The following is a 17,419-nucleotide window of genomic DNA, read 5'->3' as shown; positions in this document are numbered from 1 at the left end:
TTTTTTTTTTTTTTTTTTTTTTTTTGTATTCGGTATTTTTAAACTAATATAGGTATGAGTTAAGTCGCCTTTAGGGCTGTTAACGAACCGAACATAAACGAACGAAAGCTGTTCGTGTTCGTTTGTTAAGGATTTTGGAGTGTTCGTGTTCGTTTGTTAAGGTTTTTGAAAATCCTGTTCGTGTTTGTTTGTTAAGCGTTCGTTAGTGTTCGTTAACGTTCACTAACACGTTCACGAACGTGTTCGTTAACGTTAACGAACACGTTCCCGAACATGTTCGCGAACGTTAACAAACATGTTCATTTACGTTCATGAACACGTTAGTGAACACTTAATAACCAAACACATGCACATGTTTATGAACACAATTTGTTCGTGAACAATAAATAATCTACGTTCACGAACAATTATATATATTTGTAAACATGTTCGCAAACATTATTAAACGAACACTAAACGAGCTTGTTCGCGAACATTACTAAACGAACACAAACGAACTTGTTTACGAACATTACTAAACGAACACAAACGAGCTTGTTCGCGAACACTTAGCAAACGAGCTTAACACTGTTCAGACTTTGGTTTTTTAAACTAATATAGGTATGAGTTAAGTCGCTTTAGGGCTGTTAACGAACCGAACATAACGAACGAAAGCTGTTCGTGTTCGTTTGTTAAGGATTTTGGAGTGTTCGTGTTCGTTTGTTAAGGTTTTTGAAAATCCTGTTCGTTTGTTTGTTAAGCGTTCGTTAGTGTTCGTTAACGTTCACGAACACGTTCACGAACGTGTTCGTTAACGTTAACGAACAAGTTCCGAACACGCAACGTTAACAAAACATGTTCATTTACGTTCATGAACACGTTAGTGAACACTTAATAACCAAACACTGCACATGTTCATGAACACAATTTGTTCGTGAACAATAAATAATCTACGTTCACGAACAATTATATATATTTGTAAACATGTTCGCAAACATTATTAAACGAACACTAAACGAGCTTGTTCGCGAACATTACTAAACGAACACAAACGAACTTGTTTACGAACACTACTAAACGAACACAAACGAGCTTGTTCGCGAACACTTAGCAAACGAGCTTAACACTGTTCAGACTTTGTTCGTTTATTAATCGAGCTCTAAATTTTGTTTGTTAATGTTGTTCGTTTATTAATCGAGCTCTAAATTTTGTTTGTTAATGTTCGTTTACCTTAACAAACGAACATAAACGAACGCTTACCGAGCTCGAACACGAGTAGTTTGTCGAAAGCTCTGTTCGCTAACTGTCCTAGTCGCCTTCAGCATGTTGACTTTGACTCTTCAAAAAGTCTAGCCTAAACTTTTATTTTTATTTTTTGACATCATTCACTCATGTATAAGAATCGATCTTTTGACATTGCAGTTTCATAACTTCTTCTTTTTTTTTTTTTTTTTTGTTTACATTTTATTAAAGAGTAATATCAAGCCTACTTTTTTTTTCTATAATATTTGTTACTGCCTATTAACGTGATAAATGCAATGCAAATTAACATAGAAAAAAGGAGTCACCCAAAAAAAGTCACGATTTTTTTAATGTGTCTTGTTTGAGACAATGCATATAATGTGTGTAATTATGTAACCCCCCCCCCCTCCCTCCCTCCCTCCCTCTTCCCTTTTTTAATTTACAAACTTGATATGAAATTATTACAGCTAATTTAACATTCAATCATTCAAAATTAAGTAATTAATTTAAAAGTTTAAACTGAATGTAGAGACAATTTAAATTATATAAATTTGATTTTAAATTATCCAAATGTTGTTAATGGTTAAACTCAATTGATATATCAATACATTAATTGATTAAAACTCAATTTTAAACAATTAAATCCTTAATATTGCAATATCATATTATATAACATTGAAGTTATCTCAACACCGAATTATGTATTTATTGTCAATTTACGTAAAAGTTTTTAAAAATTAGATGATGTGTATAATAATAATTCATATTGTACTTGGCTTGGCCTAGACATGGTATTCCCGCCCCTTAATAAAAATTTTCTAGGTCCGCCCCTGATTCCATACCTCGTTTCTAAAATTGAAAGAGACGAATATTCTTTGTCCCTCCCCGCGGTTGCGAAAAGGAAAAAGATTGATTTTTTTTTCCCGAAATTGTCCCTCCCTCCAGCTATTTCCTCTTGTAGCATGAAGGTTTTGGGGGTAAAAGGAACCAAGGTAAGCTATCAAAATAACTCACGTAATGTACCAATCCTTAAACCTAGGACCAAAGTTACGAGAATTTATCAAAAACCCGACAACTAGACACACAAAGTGCCTCTTTTCAAGCGGAAAAGCACAAATTCTATCTGTATGCATCGCATCTCTTGCCTTTCCCCTCACAACTCCTCCCATCCTTCTTTCACTGAAAATCATATCTCAAACTTTAGACCCAAACTTTTTCCAATTTTACCATCGATATGATGAGAATTTAACCCAACAATTTAGAACAGTTGGTTGGTTGATTGTTAATACAGGCATACAACTGTAGAGTCGAAGGGTCGACTCTTGTATGTGTGCTCGTGTTAAAAGGTTTTGGGTTTAGCTTTCATCGAGTAAGGGTCAACCTGGAATGAATTCGAATTGAGGTAGGGATACTAGATACTATAATACTATATATATACATATTTAAATTCTAGGGGGGAAACTAAAGGGTTTGCGTGACTTAACTTCTTAGAGATTCAACTTTTGCTTAATTTATTATTTTTCATCAGCCTAAAGTTTTCTTTACAGAGCCTTGTCCAGAAAGCATGATTCACTTTCATCGCCTATTTAGAGGCGAGGAATTGATACTATACCCAGAGATGTGTTGTGTTCTTTATTTTTGTGATGACAATGTTGTCATGAAATAAGATACCCCCACCCCCACCATCACAATCACCAACACCCTCTCCTTCACCTCACCAAACAGAGAATTCAAATAGGAATTATGGGAATAATGGGAATTCTGACCTGTCTTCCACCATTTCAGATGAGAGGAGCCATGGATGGTGAAGCTGTGGCAGCCTTTGCCTCGTTAGGGGCCGATATCAGAAGCCTGCAGAGATCACTGGAGGAGAACGAGCTGTCGCTTCAATGGTGCAATGAAGCGGTGGCTCTGCTGAAGAAGATGCATGCGATGCTTGTCGTTTTGTTTGAGAACGCGAAACCGCCTTTGTCATGGAGTGGCATGAGCAGCAATCATTTGGATGAGTACATGGATGAGAGCTTGGACATCTTGGAGCTCTGCAACATGCTGAAATCTGCAGCATCTGGTATCGACAGGTATTGCCTCATGATCGGTTTTGCACTTAAGGATATGCAGAGTGGTGAGGATGATTCCCTTTCCCTGCACGAAATTCAGAAACCGGAACTGGGTAGCAACAAAGTCAGTGAAATTGAGAGGTGGAGAAACATCAACATGCATAATCCTGGAATAACTAAACTAAAGTTCAAAGATAGTTCATTCAGCGTTATATACGCGCTCAGATCAGCCATGAATATCATCTCTTTGATCCTTCTCTATGCATTTCGCTGTCCTATTCCTAAGGAACATGAAAAGCTGCATTGCCTCAACCCTCAACTGAAACCTTTCATGGACTCTGTAAAAGATCTCACCTCGTGTTTCGAGCAAAAACGCCAAATGCCTGCAGAAAATCTGAGGGCGGGGTTTCTGGAGTATGATTTGATGGAGAAAGCTGTTGATGAACTCAGAGCTCAGCTTAATAAGGAGATGGCTGCAGAAGAAGAGAACTTACAGGCAAGCAGAAGGTTGGTAGAGCAGAAATCTATGGCTCTGAAAGCTGGTTTGATGGTGTTTCAATCAGAAATCATTCAGCTTTTTGAGGCAGCAGTCAGGGGAAGAAACAAGTTGATTCAGATGATCATGAAAAAATAATGCAGCTTAGATTGCTTTCAAATTTGAATGTCCATTTTGTTCAAAAGATACAAAATCAGACATGCCAAGGAAAATAAACCATACATTCAGAGATTCTCTGTAGTCTGTATGGATTTCGTTGTGGAAATTTTCTCGTAATTTTGTGTGAGTGATTTTGATTGCTATTCTCTCCTTCTGTCAATTTTGTTTAAAAACCTCCCCTTTCTGTGTGGTGAAACTTACTCAACCATATTTCTACATATATGACAGATTATGGGACTGTACATATGCTGCATAACTATAAACAATAAGCATTAGCATTACAAGGTGACAGCAATCTGTAATGAAAACAGGTAAAGATTTCCTTCCAAATTAAAAGGCACCAGAAAATTCAATGCAGAAACACCAATTCAAAAGACAAAACAACACCAGATTTCCGAACTAACAAGGTGATATTTCTGGCACGTTTAGTTCAGTGAATGACATGAGATACAAAAGGAGATAGTTCTCGACTTCATAAAAGCAGAGTAGAAAACGCCATCAAAATTAATAAAGGAACAGTTCATTCGGCACCCGGTTTGTACAGGAAAGAATACATTCTATACCTGGAACTATCACATTTATAAATACATGTGAGGGTACAGGGGCGCTTCACCTTGCAAGCAGAAGGCAATGGATGAAACTCTAACGCTAGAATGGAGCTCCAGAGCGAACCAGCCAAGTCAGTACAAGTCACAGTACAAACTTGTCTAAGTACAGCTGGACAAGGAACCCTTTCCAGAGAAGATTGCCAACATACAATGAAGTATTTCACATAATTGCAACTTTGTAGCGTGTTGGTGAATTGTATCAACTGGAAGCAATCCCCGTTATAGCGTCATTATGAATACAACACAGAAAATGAACTATCCACCAAAACCTTGTGTATTTCCCAAGTCTACTCTGTCTCAAGTTGGGAGATAATCTTCCTCCTTTCCTCTGATCGGTGATGGAATAATTTAGCTATCTTTCGCCTCTCACAGTCCTACAGAAAAAAGCACAGATTTAACATAATTAAATCTTTTGATAAAATTCACTAGCAAATTGTGCAAGAGTTTAGAAGCACTATTCACAGGTGTCACCTTGAACATATTGAGATAAAAAGGTTTCTCAGGGTTCATCCTTCTTAGTTTGAAGTATGTATATGCAAAACTCAGCTGATCACGAGGGGTAAACCGGTCAACCTCATTGAACCAAAGGCATGAAAATAAGTTTGACATAGGTGTGTGAGCTCTCAAAATAAAAGAACCTTCAGGTACATCTGTCAAAATAACAAATGTTAATTTTTCAAGGAGTATGACAAAGTTAAAGATGCAAAATTGAAACATACTAATACATACTGCTAGGAAGTAGCTTCTCAGGATCTAAAGCATCAAATCGTTTTAAGCCATCAGCCCGGTAGAACTCAAATTGCTCATCTATGACTGTATGATTGTACTTGTTAAGTTTCTTGTTTTGAGCCACTTCTTCCCAAACACAGTGCCGATCATAGTGATTGGAAATAGCATATTCATGACCCTTCCGCCAAAGAAAATATTCCAATATAAGAACAGGGTCAAGCTGCAGTCGCAACTTGCTATCCAACCAAATTGAATACCTGAGTATTTTGAAAATAGAATACATAGAACAAGGAAATTAGCATCTCTCTTTCACAACAGGCATGCATGGTGTAAAAAGAATCCATAAAAGATCCAACCGTGGCATTATTGAAATAATAAGAACAATTCTATGGCCCCTCAAATGGACTCAGTTCTTTCCCAAATGAATACTGGAGTTCTTGGCAGATTTTTTAGACTTGGAATAATATTCAATTTGAGATACAGAGTAATAGGACAAAAGAGGAAACTCTACAGGTATCTAGAACCAATTACGGCAATTAGTAACATTTTCTTACCTGGCTGAAGTAAAAAGTCTATGCGACAAAAACTTTGGTATCTTTCCCACTCTCCGCATATCATCGTAAGGCAAATTTTTCACCACCACAATTTTCCATAAACCAATAAAGCCCATGCTATCCAGCATCTGGCCTTCTGAAGAAAGGGTCTGTATAGTAACTTCATCCACAAACATAACAAAGCAAACATTTTTCCTTGAAAAACGAGAAACCTGAAGAAGTAAAATGAAAAAGAAAGTTACTTCTATACTTGCTCGAGTGTACTAAATTAATGTACTGTAATAATAATACATGAAAGCTCAGAACAGAAATAGAACATGGAGACACTACTCTCAAAAATAAGTGCATTCTTTTACTTGTCTCATATGCATATCACACTGATGTATTCATAAAAGCTATTTATAATTTATTTTCAATATATTTTCGCAAAAAGATGCAAAAGGTTCAAGCTTTGATATAAAGCCAAACTCTTATGAAGTTTGAATGCAAATTATTTTTTTAAGACCCTATGACTGTGTGTGATTCACTTCTCATTCTCATTCTTCTGGAAGGGCAGGACACAGATTGAGAGATGGGGCACTAATACAATGAGCAAGTATTTGGAAAAGCATGTGTGTGCTAATTCAAACACAAGCCAGTAACACAATTTATTGAAAGTATCATCAACCTCAAGCATTTTAGAAGTGGACAAATCCAATCAAATAAAAAGCATTTAAAATAAGCACAAAAAAATTGAAATGTGGGAAAAGTAACTTTATAGGTACCAGTTTGCCTACTGGCATCCTCAAGCGATCTGAATTTCCAAATATACATGAAACAACAGCAATGTGGCAACTGCTAATGTATTTTGCATCATCATCTGCCAAGTCAAAGCCTGTAGATGGAGCTCCTTCAGGACCTTTGACAAAGCCACAGTTTATTTTCTGATCTTGTGCAAGAAAAGATTCTTCTCTTTCTTCTAGAGACTGATGCCCAGCAAATCTTGGTTCCCAGTTTTCAACTTCAACAGGCTTATGTTCTCTTTCAGTATACTGCAAGGAAAATCTTGCAAATTTTCGGCTTTCTAAAGGTTCTACAAGCAGTTCAGTAGAATTCAAAAGTTTCATCTCACAGGGGCCTGTAAATAGAATGCACAAAGTTTGAATACAATGAGTTGGACCCAATGCATGAGGTTCCTACCTCACAGAGGTCACCAAGGAAGATGTACACAATGTTAACCCAATTTTTAGAGAGGTTATCACAACAGCACTAGAATGATAATCTAACAGTAAACAGGTGAGCACTTGGCCATTACACCAAGCCCAACCTTCATAAAACAATACCATGCATATATGTTCCAAAATTTAAATTGAGACACTTTACCATGAACAGCAGTAATAGCACATTCAAAGGTTGAAAAGCTCTCCTAAGGGCATAGGGAAACCAATTCCATGAGAGGCTGCACAACACTAAATTACTCTAGCTCTAAAACAATGAAGTGTTGCTTATTGGGCTGCAACTTCTTGATATTTAGATATTTCTGATACTTTGCCACTAGCATGTACACTTATTTCCATTTGAAGGTAGTTTCACAGAGTTTATTAGTATTATTTAGGTACAGAAATGCAAATAAAGGTAGGTTATGTAACCACATGAGGCTGATAGAATCCAAAACAAATAGCACATACAAATACAAGAAAAGGAAAATGCTACTAAACTTACGCCGCTTTGACTTCTTCCTTGAAGCCAGCCGCTTTTCAGATGTAGACCTTCTTCCAGAGTGTCTATCATTTCTTGCATTCAAATTACCTTTAGAATGTTGAGTGCTTGAAATGAGTTCACCTTTACCAACCTCTACGGCACTATTTTTGTTCTTGGCCCCATCATCATGTATATCAAAAGGATGTATTTCATCTCTGTCAACAGCTCCAGGATGGTCCTCATCTTCATGGCCCACCTCATCATATCCTTCTGCATTCGTATCATCTAAATCAATGCCATCATCATATGCATCATCAATGTCTACAGTCTCAGTCTTCTTTCCCTTATCAGAATCAGATGGATGGTTGTTCTTAGCACTATATCCCTGTTGTGATTGTCCAATATTGTTCAAAGAGGCCTGATATTCAGCTTCATATGCTTTCAGTTCATCACGCCCGGATTCACCATATAAACCTTTGCCCCTATAATCCAAACCTCTATGAGATTCAGTACTTGAAGATTTCTTATCAGTATTCTTGCCCTTTGGAGGAGAATGGAGTTTATCCAAAGAACCATCAAGACTCCTCTCCAACTCCTCTTCGCTGTAACTATCATCTCTGGTTCTGTCATCCCTGTCCCAACCCCGGGAATCCCTGCCATGTTGAACCGATCCATGTCCAAAATGGACTTTTTGTCTTCGTATTCTTGTCACATTAGTAAGAAAATCGGTATCATTTTCAATGTCAGCATCCTGTGCATGACTATTATCAAATTCTGCAACAACAAAGAAAGAGAACATCTTATAGATCATAACCTGGTGAGCACTTCTCATTACCAAGAAAACTAGAATTACATGCTGTTTAAACAGATTATGATTATCATAATCAGATAAAGAGTTGCATTCAATTATTAGTAAATTTTAGTAATAGATCCTTAACCTGGCTCAAATAAACAAGCTTTATTAATTTCCATTTCTCTTTTAAATGATTCAATTAATTAAGAAAAGCTCAATCCACTTAACCTAAATGTAATTATCCACAAACTAACGACATTAAACATAAGGTTCTGCACTATGAATCAAGCAGCAAGCTTCACTCTACTTATCAAAAAAATCAAGTAGCAAACTCGTACAATACACTGAAGGCTCCGTATATTTGAGTATGGATGTGCATATACCTTTATTTTGGGAAGTGAAGTATAGAAAAGCGATGACGGAGACGACAAAGCAGAGGGAGAGGATGACAATGATACCGCCGACCGAGATTTTGTTGCTCTTAAGCCGGCGGTGGTGGCCATGGAGAAGCCGCGATTGCTGCTGCTGCTGCTGCTTGTGCGCAGAGGACCGAACCGCAATCGACACGTGATTCGACGCGACGCCGTTCCTAGCTAATCCTCCTCCGCCGCCATTACTGTAACCAGATTGCCTGTACTGAGCCATTCGATGATTGCGCAGTACGCTAACACTGCAAAGATACTACTGTGTGCACATGTGTTTGAATAGGCGTAGTTGTATCACTGGGGATTCAGATGCGGAGTAGAGTTTACCGGCGACTTTTGGGAGATTTCTGAGCCGCCGGGAAATGAATCGCGGAGACGGAGACGGGAGAGGGTCGGCGATTTTGCTTGGACTTCGTGTGTAGTTACCAAACCACCCTTGATTTTGTTTATGATAATAATATAATACGGAGTATTGTTTTTTAATACTAAATGGCTTCTTATTTTTATTTTATTTTATTTTTAATAACCCAAAGATCCAAACCCCCAATGTTGAACGTGTTAGCTGTTAGGACTCTACAGTCCTGCTGTGTTATGTCTCTAATTGTAATCTCAGTATATATCATTTTGTATTCTATTCATGTTTATTTTGAGTTTTACTGACTCGGTTACAATGTAGTATTCTATTCATGTTAACGTAATACAAATTATACGTTTTTATTGTGAATTTTTCTCGTTACCCAAAAATAATAATAAACACAATAATTAAAATCTATTACGGAGTATAATTTAACACATTAATAAATGAATGTTAAAAAGTAATTTTTATAAATGAATATTGAATGAATTGTAATATTGAATGACTCAAATCTCATTTCTGGAGTCGCATGTTGTTGACTCCCATCATCTATTGCTTTATTAATTTTTATGTAATTAATAATTTTAATTTTATAATTATAATATTATTCACTTCTAAAATAAAAGTAAATTTAAATAAGGAAATGACTGGTTTACAATGTAGTAAATAAGGAAATGACTCGTTTACAATGTAGTAAATGTTCATAGCTACTTTCAGAGTCAATAAGTTCCACGGGTGTTTGGTTATTGGCTTATAAGCCAAATTTTAGCTTATTTGACTAAGTTTAACTTTTTGACCAACCAATAAGGTATTTTGAAGTGTTTGGTAAATGACTTATTGGTCTTGGCTTATTGGGCCAATAAGCTGAAAATTGAAAAGCTAATGAATGTAGCTTTTTGTATCAACTGGTTGAGAACAATGGGTATATTGACTATTTTATCCTTTGAAATCAAATTTACTTTTAAATGGGTGGTGTGTTTGTTATTTTATAATAATAATAATAATAATAATAATACCCTTAAATGTCATTTTACATTCAATCAACTACTAGTAAACAGCTAATACAACCAGCTGGTCAAACCAGTTAACGCAATCAGCCATCAAACACCCCCTAAGGCACCTACTCCCATCATCCATGTAAGAGTGTAAACTGGGACATTGGGTGCCATTAGACCACAAGGTCTTTGGCTACTCCATTTAAAATATAATTTCATAAATTAAAATTCTCTTTTCAAATCATAATACAAATATGGTAAAATTATATTTTGACGATAGTAAAATGCATGAATAGAAATTACATGATATATATTTATCTGCAAATTATACTATGGATCATGGTCATAGCTGATACTGCAGTTGTGTTGAATTGATACTGCAATTGTGTTGAACTGATATTGCAGTTGTGTTAAAAGGGAACTGCAGTTGCGCGGAACACAGATCGTTTCATCCATTCAACACACTGCAGTATCAGTTCAACACAACTGTAGTATCAGTTCAACACAATTGCAGTTCCAGACCGATGAAACGACATATGTTCCGCTACACCCTCGCTTTCCCCCTCCTCATTTACTCCATCTGGGCACTCCATAACGGAAGTAACAGCTCTCCTGTCACCATGATTACCCACATTTAATGCTGAACGAATACAATCATTCCCAATTAAATGTGAGTTTTGAATGCCATTATGAGTAGCCGTTACACTTTTCTCCCCAACGGTCGCCGGTTCCTCCTCCACCGACGATGGGTCCAGCACCACCCACCGGTTCACCGGCGCAGACGTCACCCTCCAGCCTCCCGCCCTCAGCCATGCTCCAAACAACTTATCTCTCCCCTTCACCGGCTGCTCCAACACATTTGGACAAAACCTATCCCCATGCCCATGAATCCACAAAGAAAGCAAAAGGACGGGAGGCGCTCGTATCTCAGATCAACCCAGAACCAATCCCCGCCGGGCTTCTTCAGCTTCAGCTTTGCCTTCAAAGGTTTAGACACATCAAGTTAGACACGCACACGCATAAATGTTTTTCCCGCACCCTTAAAATTCCGAGGGTCATCCGCTTCAAACACCCCAATTGAGTTCCCCAAAAGATCTGCAACTTTTGCTGACATAAAGCCTTTAGGTAGATTATGAATCTACACCCAGAAGGAGGCCTTATCCAGGTTAACCTCCAAGGGATCAACCTTCTCCGCTAACCTATGCAGCACTACCAAATTCTGTTCAAACGTCCAAGGTCCATTTTCCAGCACTCGTGATATATCTGTCTCATGAAATAACCAAAACTTAAACCTCTGACTCCCGAACTCACTAACATGGACACTCCTCGCAGGGCGCCACGCCGTCGACAAGACATCTCTGAGAACGACAAACTTCACCGGGCGATCTGTAACAACACGCCCTACCACCGAGAAACAGATATCAACCACCGGTTCAGCAACGTCGTCGACTTCTACCACCACCCCCTCCTCGTCGTCGCCAATAGTTAAGCCTTCGCAGGCCCCCGCAAGACCACTCGTACCACCCTCCTCCATCGACGCACAAGCGAAAACCGCAAAAGAAACCTTACCGGAAAACCTAGTAACGGCTGAGAAAACCCTCAAAACCCTCCACGAAATGAGAGAGAGAAAAACCTGTTAATTAAGTTATGTGTTTTATATTAACTAAAAGTTTAATTTACTTTTTTGAAGTTAAGATTTCTAAATTCAATTCATACATATATTATAAGAGTAAATTCCACCAAAGGTCTCTTGGCTTTGGTGGCAATTCCAAATTTAGTCACAGACTATCGTTTTTGCTATTTAATATCCCAGACTATTATTTTTTGGACACTTTTAGTCATTTTCATGACTTCTTTTATTTTTTAGTAAGGGCATTTTTGTCTTTTCTATATTTTTATTTTGTTATTTGTTCGATTTCAACCGGTTTAATTGGTTTAGGACTTTAGATAATCTTTATTTTTAGTAATCATATTTTTCAATGGGTTTTTAGTAAAGTTCTAAAGCAATTAAATCAGTTGAAACCGAAAAAATAACAAAAGAAAAATATGAAGAGACAAAAATGCCCTTACTAACAATAGGAAAAGTCATGAGAAAGACTAAAAGTGTCCAAAAAATAATAGTCTGCGATGTTAAATGTCAAAAACGATAGTTTGAGACTAAATTTGGAATGTCACCAAAGACAAGGGACCTCTGGTATAATTAACTTTATATTATAATCAGAGGGCTATGCTACATTCCCACTCTAATATTTAAAACTTTAGCGTGACAATATATGATTAGTTACGTTCCTTTTATATTTAATTCATACGAAGTGAGTATTTTTTATTTTATTTTTAAGTGACAAAAGAAATTAAATATAATGTAGTCATTATGTAAGAGTGTGCACTTGATAAGTCACAGGTCTATTTAACAGTTTATAAACCACATTATAGAGGTAAACCACACTATAAATTAAAGACCTTGTGCGACAAATTAGACTGGAAAGATGTTGACAATAAATTAAAAGAAATTTATTTTCATGTAAACATTTGCAACTAAAATGAAAGAGAAAATAACATTATTCTTCTAATGTTGTAATACTTCAAGACTAATTAAGAGATCAAATATAATAAGTACGTAGCAACATAGGGGTTTCGCATAAATGGGATCATTATATTGTTGATAACACGAAATGCCAAGAAACACATATATGCTGCTTGTCGGACGTACGTTTTATATAACCACCTTTAATTTCCTACTTAATGAAGTCTTCAATTCAACATAAATCCCACTTTCAATTACTACATTATATTCCCTCTCTCCCTCTTTCTCTTTCTCTTTCTCTTTCTCTCTCTCTCTCTCTCTAATACCCAAACAAATAAGCTATATATATTATATATCATCAACAAAATCTTTAATTTAATTAGCCATGGCCAATGGAAGGTTAACGTTGTTGTTGCTGATCTTCTGTTTTATCATAGTACATGAGGTATTTTAATTAATTCATATATATTAATGTATATAATTTCCAAAATTTTTCGTTAATAATTTCAGGTACTATGGTTTTAATTTTCAGGTAGAGATATACAATGGTCACCACTTGACAGTTGCTGCTATAGGTACGCCAAATATATTTCATGAAAAAAATTCTACGATGTAATATTTGTTTGGTAATATAATGTTATTGATAAAATTTGAAATTTTTGATATGATGTTAAGATCAATATATGCGAAAAGAGAATTCTTCAAGATAATCGGAATTTGTAACATAACATATAGAAATTATAAGATTAGAGTTGATATGCGATTAAAGAGTAGTTAATGTAAAAAGAGAATTCTTTACGATAGAGAAAAAATTAGAACTTGAAGCATGGTAATATTTACTTGGGTTTTTTATATGATTCAATTTTATCAGGTAAGGTTGATTTTTTTTTATTTTTTTTTTTTTTTTGGTGATGAGTGAAACTTGCACCACTACTCAAGAAAGTGTACACTAGATAAACCTCACTTTCTATGTAATAACTCATAATAAACAACATAAGAGAGCCAGAAAGGTAAACCATATGTATTAGAAGCGTTGGGTGGAGGTCAATGAAGGGTTCGTAAGTCTAGCAATTAGTGGCTAGGGGATTGTTGGGCAGAGGCCAATGAGTGACCAAGTTTAACAATTTGTAGCTAGAGAATTGTTAGGCGGAGGCCAGTACGTGAATGACCAAGTCTAGCACCCTGTCTCTAAAAAATGTGAGGGTATATAAGGAAATAAAGTTACACATTCATTGTGAGCTATAACTTTTTGACGTAATGGTATACACTCAATCCTAAGAAATAGTTCGAGTCCCAGCAAAAGCAAAAACTGTGCAATTAAGGCTGATCGGTGCTGGGAGGGGAATTGTTAGACGGAGACCGATAAACGACTTAAGTGACGAGTTTGACTGAAAAACTGTTGACAATAATTAAACTCATTACCTTATGAAATGTAACGAATATTGTGATGCATGCGGTGCAGATTGCCCGTCAAAATGCAGTTATCGTTGCAGCAAGTCGGGGAGGCATAAGATGTGCATGAGGGCATGCAAAACATGCTGTCAAAGGTGCAATTGCGTGCCGCCGGGGACCGCCGGAAACGAGAATGTTTGCCCATGTTATGCCAACATGAAAACACACGGTGGCCGCCACAAATGCCCTTAATTAACCAATTCAATTATATATATATATATATATATATATATATATATATATATATCTTCTTTTGAATATTCCTAATTCAATATATATGATGTTGTAATACATAATTAAATATTAATATATGTGTGTGATAACTATATATGGATTTGATGAGTACATTGTAAACGGAGGCCATATATTTTTACATTTTAAAAACTTATATATCTTCCTCAAGTTTTATATAATCACCATTAGAATCTGTTCACCTTTAATTTTGACTTATTTGACCACTATTAGTTGTTTGACTTGGTTAAGTGTTTGGTTAATAAGCTTTTTGTAACTCTAAAATGCTAAAATTCAAAAGACTACTCAAAGCAGTCTTTTTATTTAGCTTTTTGAGAAAAGAAATTATACCAAACAGCTAATTTATCAAACAACTTTCTACAATCAGTTAATGTTATCAACAAATCATACCTTCTAACCCAATTAGCTAATAGTCATTTACCAAACAGGGCCTATATAATCATGATTAGAATATGTTCACCTTTAATTTTAAGGTTTTTAATTTTTAGTATTAAGACATTCTCATTTGATTTTGTTTGTTTTTAATTTTATTTAAAAAAAAAAAAAACTAAACCTAGTCTAAACCAAATAAAAAAAAAAATACTCAAGGCGTAACCACAAAATAATTAGTAACCAAGAATGTCTCAATTTTGCCAAAAATTCAACAACATAAGACAGCTCTTGGAGTACGTATGCCAAAATGACAGAAAGGACCCAAAGGCCAAGCAAGCTGCAAGGATGCACACAAGCCCACAGACTAGAACCAATAAATGAGTGGCGCATAGGTCTAAAATAGGAGCAATATCATATATGTAAGTAAAAACAAAGCATACATGCCTAAAGTAAATACAATGGTACACAAGCCTAAAGCAAATACAATAGCACACATGCCTAAAGCAAACACATGCAATGGTTGGCATGCCAAGTAATCGTTGGCACGAACGGGACGATCTGTATTGCCATCATCACTTTCAGCAAGTGGTTAACAGATGCAAGAATATAAGGGTACGGTTTTCAAAAAAAAAAAGTTTCATCTCTTTTCCCAATTATTAATAATCATTCTCATTCCACCCTACTACTAAACATGCAAAATATATACTTTCACCAAAACCCATTATCATTACCAAGTATTTGATACCTATTCCGATTCCGATGCCCATGTGCGAACCAAACACACCCTAAATAAATAAGAAGAAGCAAAAAACAAAGAATATTCAAATTTAAGAATATTGTGTGTATACTCGTTATCTTGAGATCCTTTCACCCCTCCACCAGCCACATGATGTGCTTATACAATAATGCCATATCACAAAATATACTTGTACATTAATATCCACAATAAGTATATATATATTAATCTTGATAAGATTTGAATCTTTCACCCGGCCAGTAACATGAACGCTAAAGCGTGAATACCTTTATTCCAATTGTCTCTACAAGAAAACAAAATAAAAAACATAATACAACCAAACATCCTACTCATAATCACCCACTGCACAATAATGCAGCATTTACTAACTTTATTTATTCCATTTACCTCCCACACATTGTACAATACCCTTACACTAGCTTTACCCTTCATCATCCTCTCAAAAGATATTCATTTTGCATTATGTATATATTTGTATAGCAAAATTTAAGGGCATTTGGGGTGGCCTCCATGGGTCTTGAGCTTGGCATAGCAGGGGCAGAGATGGGTGTTGCCGTATGTGCCCGGCGGAACGCAGTTGCATCTCCGGCAGCACGTGGTGCATGCTCGACTGCACACATTCTTTCTCGACGCCTTTCTGCATCTTCTTCCACAAGCATACCTACAATCTGTGCGTTGCACACCCATATATACATACATTTCAATTCCTCAAAAAAAAACTTTACATTATAAGCTAAAGTGACCACCAGGCCAGGATACAAGTCTCCGAGGTCTAAAGTGATGGTCATTATATAAGTCTTGAAATCGCCTAAAGTAAGATACGAATTAGTCTTATCGTGTAAACACCTGAAGTGACTACCCAAATACTAGTCTAATGGTGTAAAGGCCTACATAAAGTGACTATCTAATTAGGGGTGTCAAGGTGGATTGAAACCGACGGGTTAACCGTAAATGGTACCGCAGTGGGACGAGTTAAGTCCTAGAATCTTTTGCCTACGAAAATGCGAGCCTAACTGGCTTAGCAGGTTTGCGTGCACGGGTCGGCCTGCCGGCTTTTCATAAATTAAAACGTGTGTCTATATATATATAAACATTCAAATCTTAAAAAATGTAATTGTTTTTAAATTTTTAAACACGAAAAAATTAATACTATTTAGGTTAAATTATTTAAATATAAAATAATACTAATAATATAATTTATTTTTTTTTTGAAGTTAGGCCCGCTGAGCCCATGGGCTTCGCAGGCCAGCCTGCAAATGCCCATGAAAAAAAAATAAAATAAAATAAAAAAGTCTACAGTAGGACGAGTCATCAGCTAGCATTGGCACCCTTGATCTAAATACAGGTTTAATTTATAGATCTAATGGGATGTAAGTCTTGGGTAATAATAAGCTAGTCTTATGGCATAAAGTGACTGTACTTCTCAATTTAGATTCATTGGCATAGGTTCAAAAAAAAAAAATCATTGGAATATAAGGGGCGCAGACTAAAATAATGACTAGTATATAAATTTTGGGATCTAAAGTGACCACTAGGATACATATGTTAAGGTTAAAAAAATATATAAGTCTTGAAATCATCTAAAGTAACTATTGACATATTAATCTTATAGCGTAAACCTATATGTATAAATTTAGATCTAATAGCTAGGATATAAGTCTTTGATCTAAAATAACTATCAAACTACAAGCTAGCTAGTCTTATGATGGAAAGTGACTACATACCCAGATACAAGTTTAGATTTAATAGGATATAAGTTTCGAGATCCTAAAATACAAGTTAGGTCTATTGGGATATAAGTCTCGGGGCCTAAAGTGACAATTAAGATATGAGTTTTGGTATAGAAATAACTACACAAACTAAGTTTGTATTGATCGATCGAGAAAAAAAAAAAAATAGGGTACTCTTGAAAATGTTGTCCCACTTGACAAGTCATTACAAATTCTCAACCAAATTTAGCGAAAAAAGAAAAGGGCGGGGGGGGGGGGGG

The 17,419-nt window shown here is 36.0% G+C and overlaps 4 protein-coding genes across 5 annotated transcripts in view; 2 read left to right on the top strand and 2 right to left on the bottom strand.

Moving 5' to 3' along the window:
- The first annotated feature begins 1,872 nt into the window (after window positions 1-1,872).
- Window positions 1,873-4,437, top strand: LOC116019860. Of its 2 annotated transcripts, none has more exons than XM_031260217.1 (2): window positions 1,873-2,623; window positions 3,007-4,079. In XM_031260217.1, the coding sequence occupies exon 2, from the start codon at window positions 3,007-3,009 to the stop codon at window positions 3,910-3,912; it is 906 nt and encodes a 301-aa protein (XP_031116077.1). In that variant the 5' UTR covers window positions 1,873-2,623; the 3' UTR covers window positions 3,913-4,079. The 2 variants fall into 2 exon arrangements, with proteins under 2 accessions (XP_031116077.1, XP_031116076.1); XM_031260216.1 differs by lacking the exon at window positions 1,873-2,623 and adding an exon at window positions 4,162-4,437 and having other exon boundaries at window positions 2,690-4,056.
- LOC116019859 lies at window positions 4,325-9,149 on the bottom strand. Its single transcript, XM_031260215.1, has 7 exons — window positions 8,681-9,149; window positions 7,526-8,278; window positions 6,589-6,941; window positions 5,825-6,036; window positions 5,271-5,527; window positions 5,013-5,191; window positions 4,325-4,915 (listed from the first exon to the last, which is right to left on the bottom strand). The coding sequence occupies exons 1-7, from the start codon at window positions 8,940-8,942 to the stop codon at window positions 4,829-4,831; spliced, it is 2,103 nt and encodes a 700-aa protein (XP_031116075.1). The 5' UTR covers window positions 8,943-9,149; the 3' UTR covers window positions 4,325-4,828.
- A 3,760-nt stretch (window positions 9,150-12,909) lies between these two features.
- Window positions 12,910-14,240, top strand: LOC116018776 (gibberellin-regulated protein 2-like). The gene is made up of 3 exons (XM_031258763.1): window positions 12,910-13,041; window positions 13,129-13,171; window positions 14,059-14,240. Exons 1-3 carry the CDS (start codon window positions 12,982-12,984, stop codon window positions 14,238-14,240), a joined length of 285 nt encoding a protein of 94 aa, XP_031114623.1. The 5' UTR covers window positions 12,910-12,981.
- A 1,369-nt stretch (window positions 14,241-15,609) lies between these two features.
- The window catches only part of LOC116019404 (gibberellin-regulated protein 2-like), a 2,852-nt gene continuing 1,042 nt past the window's right edge, over window positions 15,610-17,419 (bottom strand). The window contains exon 3 of the mRNA XM_031259587.1: window positions 15,610-16,097. Coding sequence (XP_031115447.1) covers window positions 15,916-16,097 — 182 coding nt within the window. The 3' untranslated portion in view covers window positions 15,610-15,915. The remainder of the gene's footprint in view (window positions 16,098-17,419) is intronic.

This window comes from Ipomoea triloba, chromosome 5, assembly GCF_003576645.1.
Source record: "Ipomoea triloba cultivar NCNSP0323 chromosome 5, ASM357664v1".
NCBI classification, from domain to species: Eukaryota; Viridiplantae; Streptophyta; class Magnoliopsida; order Solanales; family Convolvulaceae; genus Ipomoea; species Ipomoea triloba.
The sequence above is the reverse complement of the archived record's forward strand: the minus strand, read 5'-3'. Positions and strand labels throughout refer to the sequence as shown.

Coding starts and splice junctions, on each gene's coding strand:
- LOC116019860 (XM_031260216.1), top strand. CDS start 2,965: ATGGGAATAATGGGAATTCTGACCTGTCTTCCACCATTTCAGATGAGA.
- LOC116019859 (XM_031260215.1), bottom strand. CDS start 8,942: ATGGCTCAGTACAGGCAATCTGGTTACAGTAATGGCGGCGGAGGAGGA. Junction 6,037..6,588: donor GGATGCCAGTAGGCAAACTG/GTACCTATAAAG, acceptor TTACTTCTTCAG/GTTTCTCGTTTTTCAAGGAA. Junction 4,916..5,012: donor TTTATCTCAATATGTTCAAG/GTGACACCTGTG, acceptor TTTTTTCTGTAG/GACTGTGAGAGGCGAAAGAT.
- LOC116018776 (XM_031258763.1), top strand. CDS start 12,982: ATGGCCAATGGAAGGTTAACGTTGTTGTTGCTGATCTTCTGTTTTATC. Junction 13,042..13,128: donor GTTTTATCATAGTACATGAG/GTATTTTAATTA, acceptor TTTAATTTTCAG/GTAGAGATATACAATGGTCA. Junction 13,172..14,058: donor CTTGACAGTTGCTGCTATAG/GTACGCCAAATA, acceptor CATGCGGTGCAG/ATTGCCCGTCAAAATGCAGT.